Below are 22423 nucleotides of genomic sequence, written 5' to 3'. Positions count from 1 at the left end.
TTCTGTCAAACGGCTCTAATTCGGTCATCAGCGTTTTTTGAAAATTGTCATCATAATTTTGGTGGGTTTTTAAAAAAAAAACGAATGGCGGCGGTTTTTTGAATTAGGGTCCTCAATTATGGTGGTTTTTTGCAATTTACTCGTGTTTCTTGCATGACCAGTACATTATGATGCAACAGCTAGTGTCAGCTAGCTGATTTGTTCCACAAAGGTTGGAGCTGAGGATACATGTATTGGTGACAAGTCTGAATTTGCAGCAGCCCTGTAGAATTGCAAACAAGTGAGGTACTACATCGCTAGCTAGTATCACTAATTACTACTAATCAACTCGATACGCTACAAAGCAGCGGTAGAGCTTCTCAAGATGCTCGAATTGAACTGAGATGTGGCACTAAGGATGATTTCACACACAACGGGCATACCCATGATTTGTCAATGGAGGATCTCTTTGATTTGCCCTCCAAAGGATGCTCAAAGTGTAAAGAGAAGGGTCTAGGAGATGCGGTCTACCAAATTTAAGTAAAACATTGGGCTGCCAAGACCACCAACCTGTGGTGCTAGCCAGTAAGCCCAAGCCTTTCTCGGGTGTAGTTGATACCCATCTTGAAAATTGACTTGCCTTCTTTTGAAAGCTCAAGCTTTTATTTCTAGCCTTTAATATTGTCCCAGCCTTATGATGCTGTAAGAAAGGATGTACTCCCTCCAATTCATATGAATTGGTGCACACTTAGTATTACTTTGTACTAAAGTTGTACTAGGTGTGTGCCAAGTAATATGGATCGGAGGGAGTAGTTCATTAAGCGATGGAATGTTTTGTGACCCACTCAGAATTGTACCAGGACAAAGGAGGTGGTGTCTAAGTTCATGCTTGAAATCTGAACTTGCATAATGTGTTTTCTGTTCTAGCATGCTTGAAGCGGTTCATAAGTAGTTTATTTTCTGTTCTGTTGAGCCTGATGGGGTTCCTTAGTGGTTTATTTTCTGTTCTGTTGCGCTTGGATGCTACTCCCTCCGATCCATATTAATTGTCACATATTTAGTACAAAGTTGTACTAAGTTTGTGAGAATTAATATTGGATCGGTGGGAGTACTTTTTAATCTGTTATGTCTAGGAAGTAATCCTCGTTTCTTTGCTGAAGATGACAGTCCATTTCTAAAACTCAAAAAATAAAATAAAATAGCGAGCTATCATCCGGAACATATTTATTTCTATCCAAGTCTTGAGCATCATCAAGCCAAAAATAGTTATTTTCTGTTTCGTTGTATTAACAGCAACAAGAGAATAACAAGTGTACAATGTTGCATCATCATCAGACTTGTGATAGGTAAGAGTACCCATGAGATGTGGCAATGCCTGCCGGGGCTTGTGCTATTTCCTGTAGTTGCTTTGTGCTCACTGATCAGATGAGTAAAGTTTCTTGTTGCCGTGTGCATCGCAGGGAAGGCATTTTTATGCAGCAGCTAGTGTTAGTCAGCTGCTTAGTTCATACTATTAGTAAATTTGATGTTCCACACTTGGAGCTGTTGTCTCCAGGAGGATATGTATTAGTGTTCGCAGTAGGAACGGGCTAGTTAGTTATTCTATAGATACAACTCAGAATTTGCAGCCGCCTATTATAATTATTCTCAACTCAAATCACGTTTATGCCAACAAGTGAGGTACCTACATCCTGTTTGTTTACCCAACCAAATATTGTTGTCTGGTTTTATGTACAAGTGCAGTAGAAGTAGGGACTTGTAAAGATTGCACCCCCAAGGCGTCAGCCTTTTTTGGCCAAATGCTGTGTCAGCTCAGCATCGAGAACTGAACTCTAGTTCCCGGCTTGCTTAATCTGTCTCTGGTTAGTCATCCCCTTTTCTTGCTCTAAAACTATCTTTTCTGATGCACGTCTTGGTGACACCCCCAACCTGTATATAGATAAGTGAGTTTAGATCATCTTGTCTGCGAAAAATGTCCTACTATTTCCTCCTATTCAAAATGTAAAGTGCATCAGTTTTTCCAGAAGTCAAATTTTCTGTGTTTGATTAAGTTTATAGCAAAACATATCAACATCTACAATACATTCAAAATATGAAAATATATTTCGTGACCATTTTAATGGTACTGATCTGATATTGCATGTATTAGTATTTTTCTCAATGAACTTGATCAAAGTTTAAGAAGTTTGTTTTTTTGAAAAATTAGGACACCTTGTATTTTGGAAAGGAAAGAGTATTTTCTTCTGAAAAATCCAGCTATTGTACATTTATACAAACAAGTTGTGAAAATAGCAACGATATGAAACGGAAGCGGTAAATTAAAGGCCGAGAGATGCCACCTATATGGGCCACCTTGCAAGCCGTAGGATTACCTACGGTCTAAACATTGGATCTTGTGCATGCAAACGACAAAACTTGTTCACAGCTTCCTTCCCGCTTTAAACGCAACACCGTCACCCATGCCCCGCCACGCAACCTGATGACTTGCCACGCTGCCGCTGGCCTGGCTGCTTGCAAATGCAACATCATCAGTTGTGCCGCTCGCAGCATCCAGTGGCCAAAGTCGCAACACCACAGTCTTGCCATCGCAACATCAATGCAAATCAGCGTCATTGCATCCTGGCCGGCCGCTCGCCGCACCATCACCAACCGTCCGCAGCATCGCCGACTAGGTCACGCGGACCGATCACAACATCATTAGTTGGGGTTGCAACATCGTCATTGTAGCTCGTGACACTGACAGTCAAGCTTGTGCGCCTGGGCTCCGCTGCAGTGGACGTCAGTCGACTCTCAACAAGTGTGGGTGCCGCATGCAGCACCAAGCATCTCTGCTAGTAGCAACCCGCTTCACTTCTCGCAGTGCATTGCTAGCCTGCATCCGATGAGGACGCAATGGTCCTGTGGGTTGCAGCAGTGGGCAACCCCTTGCACCATGTTGGTTCGAGGGTGCGGCAACACGGCAACGCCCTTGCGACAGCTTGTGGTGCCAAGATTAGCGGGTGGTGGTCGATAGACGGCCTTGAGATGAGGAGGTGAGTGGCACGAACGAGGTTTGGGAGGTGGCGATGACGTGGAGTGGGAGGTAAGAGAGATGAAGGATGGGGATCAATCAGGTAGACAAATAGATAATGATAAGGCAGGGGGAAAGATTTATGTAGGGCCAGCCCGCAAGGGCCCGAGACGAAAAAGTCGAGGCGGCCAATGCAAGTGTGCAATTGGCCGCTCGATTGAAATCATTTTATATCTAAATTAAATTTTAAAAAGAAGCAAAAATAAAAGATCAAGCCTTCTGTTTTGCTTTGTGAACGAAAGTTTCCCATGTCACTCATCTGCCTTTTTTTTTGCAGGGACTCATCTGCCTTTTTGATTCTTTGACGTGCCCAGAGAAGTAAGTCGGAGCCAAATTATCCATTTTATTTTTTATTATCGCCCACGACATAGACAAATCCAAACCGACATAGACAAATCCAAACCGTTAATTTATTTGGACGGCGGCAGATCGATCAGCCGTAGCCAAATAGGCCGATGTTGAGTAAACCCCTCGGTTATTTCTCTCAAAGAAAAAAGAGATAGAGAGAGAGAGAGATAGTAAACCCTCGGTTCCCAATCCCTGGATTTGTTCCCCGTTCCCCAACTTCCCACGGCGTCTCGGCAAGCCGCCAGCCATGGCTTCGCGGCTGCTGCTGCTGCGGCGGCGGGCAAGGAGGCTGCTGCGGCTGCTGCGGCATCGACTGCAAGCTTCCAAGAAGCGTAGGATCGACGACCAAGATCCACCGGGGAGTGGCAGCTGCGACCATGTCGATGTGGGGAGCGTCGATCACATCACCCGAGTCCCCGACGCCGTCCTCGGCAGCATCGTGTCTCTTCTCCCCACCAAGGAAGGCGCCCGCACGCAGGTCCTCTCCCGCCGGTGGCGTCCGATCTGGCGCTCCGCTCCTCTGAACCTCGCGCTGGACTGTGAGCTCAAGAACCAGGACTCGATCCCAAAGATCCTCTCCGAGCACACCGGCCCCGCACGACGCTTCTCCGTCCGCCTCTTCACCGACTGCAGCGGCGACGAGATCGATGGCTGGCTTAGCTCCCAATCCCTGGACAATCTGCAGGAGCTCGAGCTCACCTGCATGTTCTGGCTCGGCCGGCGTCCATTGTCCTTGTCGGCGTTCCGATTCTCGCCCACTCTCCGCGTGGCCAAATTCCACGGATTCCATTTCCCCAACTCGATCGCGCAGCTGTCCCTCAAGTTCCCCTGCCTCGAGCAGCTGACCCTGAAAAAGGTCATCATCTCGGAGGACGTTCTCCAGAGCTTGCTCTCTGGCTGCTCTGCCTTGGAAAGCCTCGAGCTCAAGGAAAATCGGGGCATTGCTCGCCTCTGCATCAGCTCCCAAACTCTTAGGAGTTTGGGATTTTTCGTCGACTGGTGGAATGGAGGCACTGGTATCTTTTTGCAAGAGTTAGTCATCGAGGACGCCCCTTGCCTTGAGAGATTGCTGCCGCTTAATTCAACGGGCAGCAAAGTGGTCATCCGGATAATCTGCGCGCCTAAACTGGAGATATTCGGTATGCTCCTGTCTGAAGTCATACCCGAATTCCAACTTGGAAGTTCAATTATTCAGGTAGCAGCAGCAGCCTTCATCAATTGCGTTTGACATTCTTGTGTGCAGGCTATTAATCTTATGTTTGCACTTTGTTCTGCAGGAAGGGGTTGCTGTCAGTTTGACAACCAAAATGCACACCATGAGGGTTTTGGCTCTCAGCTCTACTGGCCCTAATCTGGATGCAGTGGTTAACTTCCTCAAGTGCTTCCCTTGCTTGGAGAAGTTGTATGTCATTGTGAGTATAAAACATTGTCGCTTGCTTTTAATGTCAAAATAAGCATTTGATTGATGTGTAATCTAGCCATTGTCTATTGTCTTGCTAACCAGTTGGCAATTTTTTTTGTATTGTTTCTCTCTCTCTCTCTATCTCCAGTTCCGGTTACCTTCAGACGACCCAGGGGAGTATATGAATGCCCGGAAGTATGACCCGCTGGACCCGATTGAATGTCTTGAGCTTCATCTAAAAAAAGTGGTGTTGAAGAATTATGTCAGCAGCAAGAGTTCATATGTTGACTTTGCTAGGTTCTTTGTTCTGAATACAAAAGGGCTAGAGGAAATGAAAATCACATTGCCTTACCACCGCCAGCACGGATGGTTTGCTCATCAACTCAGCCTGCTACGAGTCACAAGTAGAGCTTCTCCAGATGCTCGAATTGAAATGAGATGTGGCACTAGCGATGATTTCACACACAACAGGGATACCCATGATTTGTCAATGGATGACCCCTTTGACTTGCCCTCCAGCGGATGCTCAACGTGTGAAGAGAAGGGTCTAGGAGATGCTATATACCAAATTTAATTAGAACTTGGGCTGCCAAGACCACCAACCTGTGGTGCTAGCCAGTAAAGCCTCCAAGCCTTTCTATGATGCAGTTGATGCCCATCTTGAAAATTGTATTGCCTTCTTTACAAGCCCAAGCTTTTGTATCTAGCCTATGATGTTGTCCCGGTGTTCTACTTCATTTAGTGATGGAATGTTTTCTGGCCCACTGAGGATTTTACTAGGACAAAGGAGATGGTGTCTAAGCTCATGTTTCATATCTTGCATGATGTATTTTCTCTGTTCTATTGGGCTTGGATGCTACTCCCCCAGTCCCACAATATAAGATGTTTTTGCAAGCTAAAACAGCTTGCAAAAACGTCTTATATTGTGGGACGGAGGGAGTAGTTTTAATCTGTTATGTTTAGTTGGCTGTCCTTGTTTCTTTGCTGTTTGGCCTTGTATTGCAAGATGGTAACACCAGCAGTTACTATATGTATGTGATCATAGATTTAGTGACAAAGGATGGCTGTGCCATTTAAGTTGTGGTCATTCTTCAAGCAGTGTACGCCATCGCCATGCATGGTCTGGAAGTCCCAGATCAGAATACTCTCTCCTTCCCGTAAGCAGAGATCCATAAATTGACATGAAAACGTATGCAGCGAATACTGATCCATTCGAACACATTCTCAATGCAGCGTGCCGATAACATAAAGCAGAGATATATAAACTTATAGTATAAGAGTAAACGTGTGGAAGCATCAATCTTTCCCTACAGAGCATACACGATGATATTCTGTTATAATATATATTTGTTTACATCCTGAACTAATTTTGCAATTCTACTGTGAAACCTATGTCTGAAAAAACTCCCTCTCCACCATCCAAGCAAGATGGGCAAACTCTTAAGATGCCTAGACTTCTCCAGATTCCCTAAAGAACACCGTCGGCTTCCTAATTTATGTATTAGGGCGGCAGCTGCTGTTAGTTTTGAGAAACCAGTGAAAGCAAATTCTGGAGTGAACAGAAAGAAAAGGCTACTAACGGTAGTCCATCTATGTTTCTTTCTAAAACTCAAAATAAAATATCGGGTTATCATCCGGATAGCATCTTTATTTTTATTCAAGTCTTGGACGTCATCAGGCTAAAAATCGGGTTTTCTTTGTATTAACAGCAGCAAGAGAATATCAGGTGTACAATGTTGCCTCATCTTCACTTCTTCAGACTTGTGATAGGTCATGAGATGCGGCACCGGGTCGTTTCAGCCATTTCCTGTAATCACCTTATTGCTATGATCAGTCGGTTAAGGTTTCTCATTGCCATGTGCATGGCCAGTAACATTATGATCAGCGAGCGTCAGTCAGCTGATTTTTGTTCCACAAAAGCTGGAGCTGAGGATACATGTATTGGTGTTGGTGACAACTCAGAATTTTCAGCAGCTTATTATTGTCAACAAGTGAGGTACTACATCCTGGTCTGTTTATCACAGTACTCGGCTAGTGGCTTCAACTTTATGTCAAATGCTCTGTCAGCTCAGCTGATCCTATCAAGCTCAAGAATTGAACTCGCCGGTTCCGGCTTGCTCCTTTTCTTCTGCCTCTAGGCAGGCCGTCCCCTTTTCTTCTGCTGTTGCTTTCTCTAGCTCCCTACCTCCCAAACTGTATATCGTTTCTTATGTGGATTCATCTCACGCCCACCACCCCGTATCAGATAGACAGGCGAGCTTAGGTCAAAGGGATCGTTTGTGGAATCCCTCGTCCTATGATTTCTTTCTGAAAAAAAACCCATCTACTGTATTTACAAGCATGCACTGTATATGGCTGTATGCATCGATTGATGCAGAGGCCGGGGGTATTCCTCTTTTTTTTTAAAAACAAGCATGCACTAGTAGAACTACAAACAAGCTGCAAAGACACAACAATGAGATAAAGAGGAAGTAGTAAATTGAAAGGAGCAGACGAAAAGGGTGGTGAGCTTGGCGGTCCTTGATTGTTCGAGAAAAAAAAAGTGCTCTTATTGCAAATTTGAAAGAGGGAGATGCGAACACCAAATACTCCCATAGACGAATTAATGCGATAGAAGAAAGAATCACATACACCAGTTGAAGCATAACAATGGTTGGGTCTCCGAACATGAGAAAAGAAGGGAATTATACATGATCACTTCTCCAATATCATGGGGAAAGCGAGTGCTAGATTTTTAAAAATTGTGACCTAACTAATATCGATGCTCCCTTCACCATGGAGGAAGTGCGCAATGCCAGAACTTGTGAAAGAATGAAGATCCATACCCATCGGGCCCGGACTTGCATTTGGATTCATGTACAGAAATACATCGTAAATTTGTTGTTCGGTGAATGGGAGGTCAAGGGCCCGGAGTTGAGGCAAGGGTGAATCATATAGCGAGAGGAGGTCAAAATTCCAGATAACGTTTTTCATTTCCCAGTTAGCTTCTAGAAAAAGGTTTTGAGGATTTTTCTTTCCTTCTGCTCATGGAGGAGTGTTGCGTGCCTTGATCGATAAGGACTGGAATTTTATTGTTCCTAAAGCGTTGAGTGGCGAAGGCATGGAAAAAATGTGTTTTCGTCACCGTCAATGGCATCGTTACTTCCATGAGGCAATTCTTTGTCGGGCTTTTTGTTGAAGGATATCGATAATGACAGTCCTAAGTTTACTTTTTAAGGTCACGAGGGGTCAAAAATCTCCTAGCAAATCGAGGAATCTGAATTACTAGTTTACAGAAAGAAAAAACGCTGACAAATTGGCTTCAGTTTCTTGCCCCAAGTTTTGAGAATCCATTCTGGTTTGTTTAATTTGTCGGCGAAGAGGGCCACTGACGCTCTCTGCGTCGAATTGCACTCAATTTGCACAGGCGCGAGCGACTGGGCTGGCCCATTAAACTGCGTTCCATCGTTTTTTGGCGAAGGAGGTGTACCGACCTGAGCATTGCAGTGACCTGGAATACTGTAGCACACGATTTTTGTATCAGATTTTATTTTTATTTTAAATTTAGATTAATTTTGAAAATGCAAACATTTTTAATTTTTCTGAACCATTTTCAAATTTGGCAACATATATTTACTTTCTTTTTTAAACGCCAACATTTCCTAATTTTTTACTTTTTAGAAATTCTGAACATTTATTAAAAAACATAAAATAAATTCAAAATTACAAATATTTTTCATAAATACGAACTTATTTTGAAAAATGTGGACAAAATTTGAAGTTCCAAATATTTCTTAAAAAATTCAAAAATTCTTGGAAAAATGTGAACATTTTATTTTAAATTACGAATAATTTTTGTGACTCTGAAAGTTTTTAAAACATAGTCAAATTTGGAAATTTCTGAAGATATATATTTTTTAAATGTTCCTAATTTGAAAAAGCAACACAAATTGCGAGATCCTGCACAATTTTTTAAGAGTTTGAACATTTTTTGAAAATTTTCAATATATGAAAAAACAAAAAACAAGAAAACCGGAATAACCCAGTAAAGAAAAATAAACAGTTCAAGAACCTTCTGGAAGGTTCCCAAAATCGGGATTCTGTTGAACGCATAACTTCAATTGACCGGCCCATAACACGATAGCTCGTCGATCTCCTGTGCGAAGGAACGGCAATTTGCTGCAACGCGCATGAAATAGGGAATTCCGGCGAGCGGATCATTAACTAACTGCTCAGAAAATATTAGTGACTATAGAATTACAGGCCGGGGAGAAGGTCCGGAATTTTTCAAATCAGAAAAAGCAGAAATACAATATTTTAAACATGATCTGAGGCAAAAGTGGGTTAGAGAAGAAAGATTGCTTAAAACCCCCGTTCTAAATTACTTGTCTTAAATTTATATAGATATGAATGTATCTAAACACATTAAAACATGTAATTCAGGGCGGATGGAGTGTTAGGGAAGAACTCACCCCAAGCAAGGGTGAGAAAAACTTGGTACGGCCTTTCGGATGTTGGGTTAGATCATTTGCTTGACCAAGTAAATTGACTATCGACTAAGGACAATTCTAGAAGAGCTAGTTGATCAATGGTGTCGTTTATTTTTTTTTGTGGGTTGATCAATGGTGTTATTGAAGGAATAGGAATCAACTCCATCCCCATGAAAATTAGAGTTGTTTCTTACCGCCAACCAAGAGCCATGAAGTGGCGTCTGGTGGAGGTTCAATATTTTTTAATTCATCTACTACCTCTATAAAAGCACGAGAGGGCGGAGAACCAAATCATCCTATCCATCGAAACCTGCAATCCAATGATCTACATCCCTCCAGCCTACTAAACTGTTTTATGCTTTAATTACCCACCATGCCATTAGGTTAATCTATTATCACTATAATCACACAATCCCCACCGCACGGTTCGTAAGCCTTTCCTCCCACGCCTGCCGCGATCGATCCCAAAAAATCGCCCGCTCGCCTACGCACGTCCCCAGTCAACCAACCCCCGCACGCACGCTCCTCCACTCCCCCGCCGGACCAATAGCCCACCACCGCCCGCTCCGCTTGGCCTCCGCCGCTGCCGCCGCACAACTCGGCCTTCGTCGCCGCTGATCCTCCACCCGCTGCTCCACTCTGTCGCCGTCCGCCGATGGCCTCCTCCCAAAGGCACTGACAGCCGAGGATTCTTTGGGAGGGGCGGCAGAAGGCAGCCGGCAGGGGACGCGGAACGACCCGGAAGACATCCGCCCTCACGCGCTCATCGTCTCGCTAGCCTACCCGATGGCTGCCGGTGAGCGTCTTCACGACGGCCGCGGCGAGAGCTGCGTCGACGTGACGATCCCTCTGCCCCGTTCGCCTCCTCGCTGCCCCGCCACTCGCCATCACAGGGTCTCCCCCTCATGCTTCACCCTCAACTCTCCCAATACGGAGGTAAATAGGATTCCTGAGTTCCTTTTTTGTTTATTCTATTGTTTAATATGGCTCCTAATTGGATACAAAGTTGACTAAACGATTGGTGTTGCTGCAGTTTTTTTTCTACATTGATTTTTGGTTCATGATTTACCCTTCTTATTACCATTTGCTAACTTAACCACCCCTCTCTCTCTCTCTCTCTCTCTCTCTCTCTCTTTCTCTCTCATGTTGTTTCTGAAGATCTTTTATGTGTCATGTTGACAAGGGTGTTTGATATGAAATCCAAGCAAGTTGCAGGTGAGGTGAATCAAGGTGATCTATATGACGTAGTGAACGATAAACTCCTCTCCCTCATGTTATTTCTAGATATGTTATTTTTCAGTGAATTACTACTGAAGCATTGATTTAACACTATTCTTGGTCATGTAAGAAAGCTGAGATTTATTGTGGCCACGTGATTTTTGTAAACATATCATGTGAATATTTTCATAGAAAGTTTCCCTCATATCAAACTGTTCTATTTCTTCTACACAGGAAGTAGGTACAATATGCAGGCTTCATAGCAGATGTTTGTGAATTTTATGCCAGGTGAGCCACTTTCTTTGAATGCTTATGTTCTAATATTTCATATCTCTGAGCTTTTGAGTGCTAACATTGTTCTATCTTCTGAGCTCTTGAACATTTGCCTGCACACAAAAAATCTATAATACTTGCCTTCTCAGTCCAGTGGTAGTTGTATACATCATTTATTCAATCCTAAATTTTTGAATGGGCAACATGGATTAGATGCGAAAACGGCTAATTCACATGTTTGTCGTCTCCATGTTAAACACTGAAGAAATGTGGGTTCTATCTTTTCAGATCAGCAACGCGAGAATAGCTATATTGCTTCTTTGTTCTTTCTTTTTTTCTCACGCAACAGAAAAACTGAATGTATTTCTTTTGTACTTTATGTTTCTTAATCACCTACTTACTCACCTAGCTTTCCTGGATTCAAGAGTATGACTGTTGGTTGTTGTACACTGAAGGTTGAAACAATTTACTGTTTGCCACCAAGGAAGCTGCAGGTCTGATGTAAGCAAGCAATTTTGTTCTTATCTGTTCCTAAAAAAGAATGTGATGTGATAGAATAAAGTATAGTCAATGCAATGTACTCATATGTACAACTGTACAAATTATTCTACTTTTACATGATGAGCCATTCTTCTGAGAAACTACACCTATAAGCATACGTCTTTGTACAATTTTAGTCTGGTATTGACAACAAGCCAGGTAACGGGAACATGTAGCACATGGATTTTATCTGGTGTTGACAACAAGCCCGGTAATTTTAGTACCATTTCTGTAGGAACGAAAAGACAACCATTTCTATTTTTCTGTTTTTATAGCACATAATATTACATTCGTGGATGAACCAATCTAGGGAATTCGATTGCCTCTTTGGTTCCTTTATACTTTTGCTTAAATTTTCAGTAGTTCAGAAAGCAAGTAGTATGATGGTCAACACTGCCTCTTCGACAGAATGTCAGCATGTAGTGCCTTATACCGGTTTGTTCCTAAATTATAGCATTAGGTGTCATCTCTTCCAGGTCTTCACAAACTCTCTCAGAAAGGCAAGGTATAACTTCATTTTTCTTTGGTGTTCGCTAGTGCGGCCATAGCGCAGCACAAATCCAACATGGAGAAGTATGTTTTTCTTCACATACCTTGTGGGGTAAAAATGGGTTGTCTTCCTATCAAATGTTGGTTCTTGCCGTCCTTGGGGTTCTGATTTCAAATATTTCCCCCCTTCCGTTCCAGCTGTTCAAGTGACATATATCATGCTCGTGCGAGGCTACATGGTCACATGATGGAAGCAATTTATAGCCGGTAAAATTTGCTCTTGTTGTTTCAAAATTATACTTATTCATACTGAATATAGAGTGTTGTGATTGTGGTGTTGAATTTGCAAAGGTGCAAAAACAAGAACAAGGAGGCATATGGCTAATGCTTGCACTCACATTTTTCTCACTGGTTTTCACTCCATACTTGGGTATGTTTTGCTTATGGATAGTGGATCGATCCAATTAAAGACTTGATGATAAATTCTACCATTGTTTGCTTGATTAGTATTTTCTTAGTACAGAGCAAAAGAATGTTGTTTTTTGGTCACCTACAATAAAATTTCTTCCTTTAACCTACATATCATTTATTATTCTTCTCTCTGAAACACGAAAAATGCAAAGATTTGCTGAAATTTCAGCTTTGCAAAACCCATGATCCAATCTATTGTTGCCCTTGTCCTTCCAAATAGATAAATACAAGGGATTGAGATGGCTGCCGCAGATGCTTCTTGTCAACATTAGATGATGATTTTGTAAGCGACTATTTTGAAAAATATTTTCTCAGACTACACAGTAGTCTTGTTTTTGAACTGGCTCAGGGGTGTATTTCATATGTGTGCTGGACGCATGAAGTTGCAAGTTTCTTCTTCTTACAAAGGGAAATATCAAGCATTCTTACCAAAGCCTTTAAAAAATAGTCTTGTATGGGACTAAACAAAGATTCATGCTACACCAGTTATTGTGTTCTTTTAGTTGGGTTCATATAGCTTTAAAATAATAATTTATTTAAATATGTCACACATTTTTTCATGTAAGTATAATTCACAGCACATTATGTAGCTGATGCCACTGATAGATTATTTAGAATGGATATTTTATTTTGAAATGTTGATTTTCAGTTGTTTAGTTTTTTCTTAGAAGACATAAAAGGCATCTAGACTGTAAATTTAGGATCCCATAGTTATTTTTCTATGGAAGAAGACGAGGAAATTCACGTATTATCATTTTGAATTCTATATGTGATTTATCAATTCAAGTCAAATGCAATTAATTATAAACATATGTGAATTTCTTGAGCTTCCAACTTGTTCCTTTTGATTATTATTAGTTGAAACTTAACACTTGTAATGTTGTCTAGAGCTTCAACATTCTCTCAGGAGAGACACAGGCATTGTTAAATTTTGAACATGAAAGAACTTCATTACACTGTCAAAGTTTACTTTATCAAAATAAGGGTAGTTTAATTTGTCTGAATCCTCTCTTTGCAAGACGAAAGATTTAGCTTCTCTCTATCTTTATGTTTCGCTCGAAACGGAAGCTGTGAAAAGACTCCACCAAAATGCATTTTGATTGTCACTTTTAACAAATCAAAATAGCTTGGTGCATACAAATTCAGGAGATCTCCAAGCTCAGAAGCTTGCACCAGCTCGGAAGAACTACAGTAGAAAATTCAGTGCAGCTATAACGTGTTGAGATATTGACACATGAAGGTTACGAAACAATCATCTAGGGTGAAGCAGATCCTTCTGCGGGGGCAGAGCCACAATTGTCGCGTCGGGACAGCGGCGCCGTTAGCTCGCGTCGGCGACCTGCTCGCCCAACTCCTCTATGGCATCTTTCCGTGACGTTACAAGATGGGGCGACCTAGCTCCATGCATCATTGGTGCTGGCCGCACCAGCTTCCTGCGGCGCCCCCCTTCGACTGCGTTGTCTCCCTTCAGCAGCTCCTATAGAGTAGAAACGGAAACGGACAGTCCCAAGACATAGCCAACAATTTACCTATAATTTTGAGAGGGGTTATCTACAAAACAAGCTCAAGTGGATGGTCAGAACCACATATGTGATATGCCACCATTCGCTGCCGATCCAATGCTCTACATAGCAAGTTTGCGGATTTTCACTGATTATGGATTTTCTGAATAAGTCGCCCAAGAAAAAAATGTGTAGGTATATGATTGGTAATTATAAATGTTCCCCTCTACTTGAATCGGTTAGCTATATTGTTCCATGAACAATTTGAATTTTAAAGTATTCACAGTGTTCGAGTAAGTACATATATTAATCGGGACCTGCATTGCACGTGCAAGCTTACTAGTCTTTGAAAGTTTGTTCGCAACCATTCGGACCACTTGATTCGGGTGATGTTTTGCCGTCACCTGCAGGCATGTATCGGTACGACCGTGTTTTTCCACGCAAACCGTAAATAAAGTGTGTGTGTGTGTGACGGGAGAGGGCTTTTATGGGTTTCCGGACCACTGTCATGCCCACTTCCGACTGCCCTGGCCTCTCCCGCATCTGCACGCATTCGTGCCCGAAGCCAGCTGCCCGCATTATTCATGCCGGCCCAAAGCGGAAGCGGCCGCTCACTAGAGCCGGCATTGAAGTGGCTCACCAGCCAAGAGCGTCGCCCGCTGCTCATCTGTTGCGCATGCCTTCTCTCCGCATTGAAACTGCATTTGTATGCCCGCCTACCTACATTAAACCGGCGTGTGTGTGCCGAGGAACCTACTTTGGCATCCCGAGAGCCACACGTCCATTCATGTGTCGGCCAACATTAAACACCTCTCTGACTGGCTCCTCGAATTCGTCTGCTATATAAACGTGGCCAGGGCTATAACCACACCGCACTTCCGTTATCCATCTCCTCCTTGTACAACACCCACCATAGCCTCTTGTGAGTAGAAGGAGTTCTCCAGCATTGTAGCAGCCTGGGTTGCCTGGCGAGCCAGCCTGATACAGGTTGGCTTGCCGGAAACCATTCGGATATGGCGCCACTATCATCGCTAGCCCCTCCTCGCCCGTCCAGCATGGCCAACGCCATCTCTTGGCAAATCCGCCACGAGAAATGGAGGCAACGCGTCAGGCAGGTGGGGAAGGAAGCCATGTCTGCGGAGGCCGGCACGTTTGTGCCCACCGCGGATAGCGAGGAAAAGTAGATCATGGGAGCATGTCGGCGCTTGGGTCCCACGGAGACCACTGCCACCACGTCGCCGAGTGACACAACTAGTGACTTGCCCAGTGAGCGGGGGTTGACCATGTTGGGGAACGTAGTAATTTAAAAAAAATTTCCTACGCACACGCAAGATCATGGTGATGCATAGAAACGAGAGGGGAGAGTGTTGTCTACATACCCTTGTAGACCGACAGCGGAAGCGTTATGACAACGTGGTTGATGTAGTCGTGCGTCTTCACGGCCCGACCGATCAAGCACCGAAACTATGGCACCTCCGAGTTCTAGCACATGTTTAGCTCGATGACAATCCCCGGACTCCGATCCAGCAAAGTGTCGGGGAAGAGTTCCGTCAGCACGACGGCGTGGTGACGATCTTGATGTTCTACCGTCGCAGGGCTTCGCCTAAGCACCGCTACAATATTATCATGGATTATGGTGGAAGGGGGCACCGCACGCGGCTAAGAGAACGATCACGAAGATCAACTTGTGTGTCTATGGGGTGCCTCCTGCCCCTGTATATAAAGGAGTGGAGGAGGGGAGGGTCGGCCCTCTCTATGGCGCGCCCTAGGGGAGTCCTACTCCCACCGGGAGTAGGATTCCCCCTTTCCTAGTACAACTAGGAGTCCTTCCAAGTAGTAGGAGTAGGAGACAAGGAAGGGGAAGAGGGAAGAGAAGGAAGGAGGGGGCGCCGCCCCTCCCCCTAGTCCAATTCGGACTAGTCAATGGGGGGGGGCGCGGCCTGCCTCTCCCTCTCCCCTAAAGCCCAATAAGGCCCATATACTTCTTCTCCCGTATTCCCGTAACTCTCCGGTACTCCAAAAAATACCCGAACCACTCGGAACCTCTCCGATGTCCGAATATAGTCGTCCAATATATCAATCTTTACATCTCGACCATTTCGAGACTCCTCGTCATGTCCCCGATCTCATCCGGGACTCTGAACTCCTTCGGTACGTCAAAACTCATAAACTCATAATATAACTGTCATCGAAACCTTAAGCGTGCGGACCCTACGGGTTCGAGAACAATGTAGACATGACCGAGACACGTCTCCAGTCAATAACCAATAGCGGAACCTAGATGCTCATATTGGCTCCCACATATTCTACGAAGATCTTTATCGGTCAGACCGCATAACAACATACGTTGTTCCCTTTGTCATCGGTATGTTACTTGCCTGAGATTCGATCGTCGGTATCTCAATACCTAGTTCAATCTCGTTACCGGCAAGCCTCTTTACTCGTTCTGTAATACATCATCTCGCAACTAACTCATTAGTTGCAATGCTTGCAAGGCTTAAGTGATGTGCATTACCGAGAGGGCCCAGAGATACCTCTCCGACAATCGGAGCGACAAATCCTAATCTCGAAATACGCCAATCCAACATGTACCTTTGGAGACACCTGTAGAGCTCCTTTATAATTACCCAGTTACGTTGTGACGTTTGGTAGCACACAAAGTGTTCCTCCGGCAAACGGGGGTTGCATAATCTCATAGTCATAGGAACATGTATAAGTCATGAAGAAAGCAATAGCAACATACTAAACGATTGGGTGCTAAGCTAATGGAATGGGTCATGTCAATCACATCATTCTCCTAATGATTTGATCCCGTTAATCAAATGACAACACATGTCTATGGTTAGGAAACATAACCATCTTCGATCAACGAGCTAGTCAAGTAGAGGCATACTAGTGACGTTTAGTTTGTCTATGTATTCACACAAGTATTATGTCTCCGGTTAATACAATTTTAGCATGAATAATAAACATTTATCATGAAATAAGGAAATAAATAATAACTTTATTATTGCCTCTAGGGCATATTTCCTTCAGTCTCCCACTTGCACTAGAGTCAATAATCTAGTTCACATCGCCATGTGATCTAACATCAATAGTTCACATCTTTATGTGGTTAACACCCATAGTTCACATCAATATGTGACCAACACCCAAAGGGTTCACTAGAGTCAGTAATCTAGTTCACATCGCTATGTGATTAACACCCAAAGAGTACTAAGGTGTGATCATGTTTTGCTTGTGAGATAATTTTAGTCAACGGGTCTGTTATATTCAGATCCGTAAGTATTTTGCAAATATCTATGTCAACAATGCTCTGCACGGAGCTACTCTAGCTAATTGCTCCCACTTTCAATGTGTATCTAGATCGAGACTTAGAGTCATCCAGATCGGTGTCAAAAATTTGTATCGACGTAACCCTTTACGATGAACCCTTTTTGTTACGTCCATAATCGAGAAACATATCCTTATTTCATCAAGGATAATTTTGACCGCTGTCCGGTGATCTACTTCCTAGATCACTATTGTACTCCCTCGCTTAACACAGTGTAGGGTATACAATAGATCTGGTACACAGCATGGCATACTTTATAGAATCTATGGCTGAGGCATAGTGAATGACTTTCATTCTCTTTCTATCTTCTGCCGTGGTCGGGCTTTGAGTCTTACTCAATTTCACACCTTGTAACGCAGGCAAGAACTCTTTCTTTGACTGTTCCATTTTGAACTACTTCAAAATCTTGTCAAGGTATGTACTCTTAAAAAAAACTTATCAAGCATCTTGATCTATCTCTATAGATCTTGATGCTTAATATGTAAGCAGCTTCACCGAGGTCTTTCTTTGAAAAAAAACTCCTTTCAAACACTTCTTTATGCTTTGCAGAATAATTCTACATTATTTCTGATCAACAATATGTCATTCACATATATTTATCAGAAATGTTGTAGTGCTCCCACTCACTTTCTTGTAAATACAGGCTTCACTGCAAGTCTGTATAAAACTATATGCTTTGATCAACTCATCAAAGCGTATATTCCAACTCTGAGATGCTTGCACCAGTCCATAGATGGATCGCTGGAGCTTGCACTTTTGTTAACACCTTTAGGATTGACAAAACCTTCCGGCTACATCATATACAAATCTTCTTCCAGAAATCCATTCAGGAATGCAGTTTTGACATCCATTTGCCGGATTTCATAAAATGCGGCAATTGCTAACATGATTCGGACAGACTTAAGCATAGATACGAGTGAGAAACTCTCATCATAGTCAACACCTTGAACTTGTCGAAAACCTTTTTGCGACAATTCTAGCTTTGTAGATAGTAACACTACTATCAGCGTCCGTCTTTCTCTCGAAGATCCATTTAATCTCAATGGTTCGCCGATCATTGGGCAAGTCAATCAAAGTCCATACTTTGTTCTCATACATGGATCTCATCTCAGATTTCATGACCTCAAGCCATTTCGCGGAATCTGGGCTCATCATCGCTTCCTCATAGTTCGTAGGCTCGTCATGGTCAAGTAACATGACCTCCAGAACTAGATTACTGTACCACTCTGGTGCGGATCTCACTCTGCTTTACCTACGAGGTTCGGTAGTAACTTGATCTTAAGTTACATGATCATCATCATTAGCTTCCTCACTAATCGGTCTAGTAGTCACAGGAACAGATTTCTGTGATGAACTACTTTCCAATAAGGGAGCAGGTACAGTTACCTCATCAAGTTCTACTTTCCTCCCACTCACTTCTTTCGAGAGAAACTCCTTCTCTAGAAAGGATCCATTCTCAGCAATGAATAACTTGCCTTCGGATCTGTGATAGAAGGTGTACCCAACAGTCTCCTTTGGGTATCCTATGAAGACATATTTCTCCGATTTGGGTTTGAGCTTATCAGGATGAAACTTTTTCATATAAGCATCACAACCCCAAACTTTAAGAAACGACAACTTTGGTTTCTTGCCAAACCACAGTTCAGATTGTGTCGTCTCAACGGACTTAAATGGTGACTTAGATGGTGCCCTTTTAAACGTGAATGCAGCTGTCTTTGATGCATAACCCCAAAACGATGTTGGTAAATCTGTAAGAAACATCATAGATTGCACTATATCCAATAAAGTACGGTTATGACGTTCGGACACACCATTATGCTGTGGTGTTCCAGGTGGCACGAATTTGTGAAACTATTCCACATAGTTTTAATTAAAGACCAAACTCATAACTCAAATATTTGTCTCTGCGATCAGATCGTAGAAACCATATTTTTCTTTTTACGATGATTTTCCACTTCACTCTGAAATTCTTTGAACTTCTCAAATGTTTCAGACTTATGTTTCATCAAGTAGATATACCCATATTTTCTCAAATCATATGTGAAGGTCAGAAAATAACGATACCCGCCGCGAGCTTCAACACTCATCGGATCGCATACATCAGTATGTATTATTTCCAATAAGTCAGTTGCTCGCTCCATTGTTCTGGAGAACGGAGTCTTTAGTCATCTTGCCCATAAGGCATGGTTCGCAAGCACCAAGTGATTCATAATCAAGTGATTCCAAAATCCCATTAGCATGGAGTTTCTTCATGTGCTTTACACCAATATGACCTAAATGGCAGTGCCACAAATAAGTTGCACTATCATTATTAAGTTCACATCTTTTGGTTTCAATATTATGAATATGTGTATCACTACGATCGAGATCCAATGAACTATTTTCATTGGGTGTGTAACCATATAAGGCTTTATTCATGTAAACAGAACAACAATTTATTCTCTTACTTAAATGAATAGCCGTATTACAATAAACATGATCAAATCATATTCATGCTCAACGCAAACACCAAATACCACTTATTTCGATTCAACACTAATCCCGAAAGTATAGGGAGTGTGCGATGATGATCATATCAATCTTGGAACCACTTCCAACACACATCGTCACTTCACCCTTAACTAGTCTCTGTTTATTCTGCAACTCCCTTTTCGAGTTACTAATCTTAGCAACTGAACTAGTATCAAATACTGAGGAGTTGCTATAAACACTAGTAAAGTACACATCAATAATATGTATATCAAATATACTTATGTTCACTTTGCCATCCTTCTTATCCGCCAATCACTTGGGGTAGTTCCGCTTCCAGTGACAAGTCTCTTTGCAGCAGAAGCACTTAGTCTCAGGCTTAGGACCAGACTTGGGCTTCTTCACTTGAGCAGCAACTTGCTTGCTATTTTTCTTGAAGTTCCCCTTTTTCCCTTTGACCTTTTCTTGAAACTAGTGATCTTGTCAACCATCAACACTTGATGTTTTCTCGATTTCTACCTTCATCGATTTCATCATCATGAAAAGCTCGGGAGTCGTTTTCGTCATCCCTTGCATACTATAGTTCATCACGAAGTTCTACTAACTTGGTGATGGTGACTAGAGAATTCTGTCAATCACTATTTTATCTGGAAGATTAACTCCCACTTGATTCAAGCGATTGTAGTACCCAGACAATCTGAGCACATGCTCACTAGTTGAGCGATTCTCCTCCATCTTTTAGCTATAGAACTTGTTGGAGACTTCATATCTCTCAACTCGGGTATTTGCTTGAAATATTAACTTCAACTCCTGGAACATCTCATATGGTCCATGACGTTCAAAACGTCTCTGAAGTCCCGATTCTAAGCCGTTAAGCATGGTGCACTAAACTATCAAGTAGTCATCATATTGAGCTAGCCAAACGTTCATAACGTCTGCATCTGCTCCTGCAATAGGTCTGTCACCTAGCGGTGCATCAAGGACATAATTCTTCTATGCAGCAATGAGGATAAACCTCAGATCACGGATCCAATCCGCATCATTGCTACTAACATCTTTCAACACAATTTTCTCTAGGAACATATCAAAATAAACACAGGGAAGCAACAACGCGAGCTATTGATCTACAACATGATTTGTAAAATACTACCAGGACTAAGTTCATGATAAATTTAAGTTCAATTAATCATATTACTTAAGAACTCCCACTTAGACAGACATCTCTCTAGTCATCTAAGTAATCACGTGATCCAAATCAACTAAGCCATGTCCGATCATCACGTGAGATGGAGTAGTTTTCAATGGTGAACATCACTATGTTGATCATATCTACTATATGATTCACGTTCGACCTTTCGGTCTCCGTGTTCCGAGGCCATATCTGTATATGCTAGGCTCGTCAAGTTTAACCTGAGTATTCCGCGTGTGCAACTGTTTTGCACCCATTGTATTTGAACATAGATCCTATCACACCCGATCATCATGTGGTGCCTCAGCACGAAGAACTTTCGCAACGGTGCATACTCAGGGAGAACACTTCTTGATAATTAGTGAGAGATCATCTTAAAATGCTACCGTCAAACTAAGCAAAGTATGATGTATAAAAGATAAACATCATATGCAATCAAAATATGTGACATGATATGGCCATCATCATCTTGCGCCTTTGATCTCCATCTCCAAAGTACTGTCATGATCTCTATCGTCACCGGCATGACACCATGATCTCCATCATCTTGATCTATATCAATGTGTCGTCACGTGGTCGTCTCGCCAACAATTGCTCTTGCAACTATTGCTATCGCATAGTGATAAAGTAAATCAATTATTGGGCGCTTGCATCTTATGCAATAGAGAGACAACCATAAGGATTTTGCCAGTTGTCGATAACTTCAACAAAACATGATCATCTCATACAACAACTTATATCTCATCACGTCTTGACCATATCACATCACAACATGCCCTGCAAAAACAAGTTAGACGTCCTCTACTTTGTTGTTGCAAGTTTTACGTGGCTGCTATTGGGCTTAGTAAGAATCGTTCTTACCTACGCATCAAAAACCACAACGATAGTTTGTCAAGTTGGTGCTGTTTTAACCTTCGCAAGGACCGGGCGTAGCCACACTCGGTTCAACTAAAGTTGGAGAAACTGACACCCGCCAGCCACCTGTGTGCAAAGCACGTCGGTAGAACCAGTCTCGCGTAAGCGTACGCGTAATGTCGGTCCGGGCCGCTTCATCCAACAATACCGCCGAACCAAAGTATGACATGCTGGTAAGCAGTATGACTTATATCGCCCACAACTCACTTGTGTTCTACTCGTGCATATAATATCAACACATAAAACCTAGGCTCGGACGCCACTGTTGGGGAACATAGTAATTTCAAAAAAATTCCTACACACACGCAAGATCATGGTGATGCATAGCAACGAGAGGGGAGAGTGTTGTCTACGTACCCTTGTAGACCGACAACGGAAGCGTTATGACAACGCGGTTGATGTAGTCGTACGTCTTCACGGCCCGACCGATCAAGCACCGAAACTACGGCACCTCCGAATTCTAGCACACGTTCAGCTCGATGACGATCCCCGGACTCCGATCCAGCAAAGTGTCGGGGAAGAGTTCCGTCAACACGACAGCGTGGTGACGATCTTGATGTTCTACCGTCGCAGGGCTTCGCCTAAGCACCGCTACAATATTATCGAGGATTATGGTGGAAGGGGGCACCGCACACGGCTAAGAGAACGATCACGAAGATCAACTTGTGTGTCTATGGGGTGCCTCCTGCCCCCGTATATAAAGGAGTGGAGGAGGGGAGGGCCGACCCTCTCTATGGCGCGCCCTAGGGGAGTCC

The 22423-nt window shown here is 42.9% G+C and overlaps 1 protein-coding gene across 1 annotated transcript; it reads left to right on the top strand.

Moving 5' to 3' along the window:
- The first annotated feature begins 3438 nt into the window (after nt 1–3438).
- LOC125536505 (F-box/FBD/LRR-repeat protein At5g44980) lies at nt 3439–5802 on the top strand. The gene is made up of 3 exons (XM_048699734.2): nt 3439–4592; nt 4675–4809; nt 4948–5802. Exons 1-3 carry the CDS (start codon nt 3645–3647, stop codon nt 5371–5373), a joined length of 1509 nt encoding a protein of 502 aa, XP_048555691.2. The 5' UTR covers nt 3439–3644; the 3' UTR covers nt 5374–5802.
- Nucleotides 5803–22423: the final 16621 nt, after the last annotated feature.

The sequence above is a fragment of the Triticum urartu genome, chromosome 1A (genome assembly GCF_056163025.1).
Source record: "Triticum urartu cultivar PI428250 chromosome 1A, HENAU_Tu73, whole genome shotgun sequence".
In the NCBI taxonomy this organism is placed as follows: Eukaryota; Viridiplantae; Streptophyta; class Magnoliopsida; order Poales; family Poaceae; genus Triticum; species Triticum urartu.
The sequence above is the reverse complement of the archived record's forward strand: the minus strand, read 5'-3'. Positions and strand labels throughout refer to the sequence as shown.

Bases quoted from the DNA above. Each gene is read 5' to 3' on its own strand.
- LOC125536505 (XM_048699734.2), top strand. From the start codon at position 3,645: ATGGCTTCGCGGCTGCTGCTGCTGCGGCGGCGGGCAAGGAGGCTGCTG. The intron at 4,593-4,674 runs GTAGCAGCAGCA...TTTGTTCTGCAG, and splicing joins TTGGAAGTTCAATTATTCAG to GAAGGGGTTGCTGTCAGTTT. The intron at 4,810-4,947 runs GTGAGTATAAAA...CTCTATCTCCAG, and splicing joins TGGAGAAGTTGTATGTCATT to TTCCGGTTACCTTCAGACGA.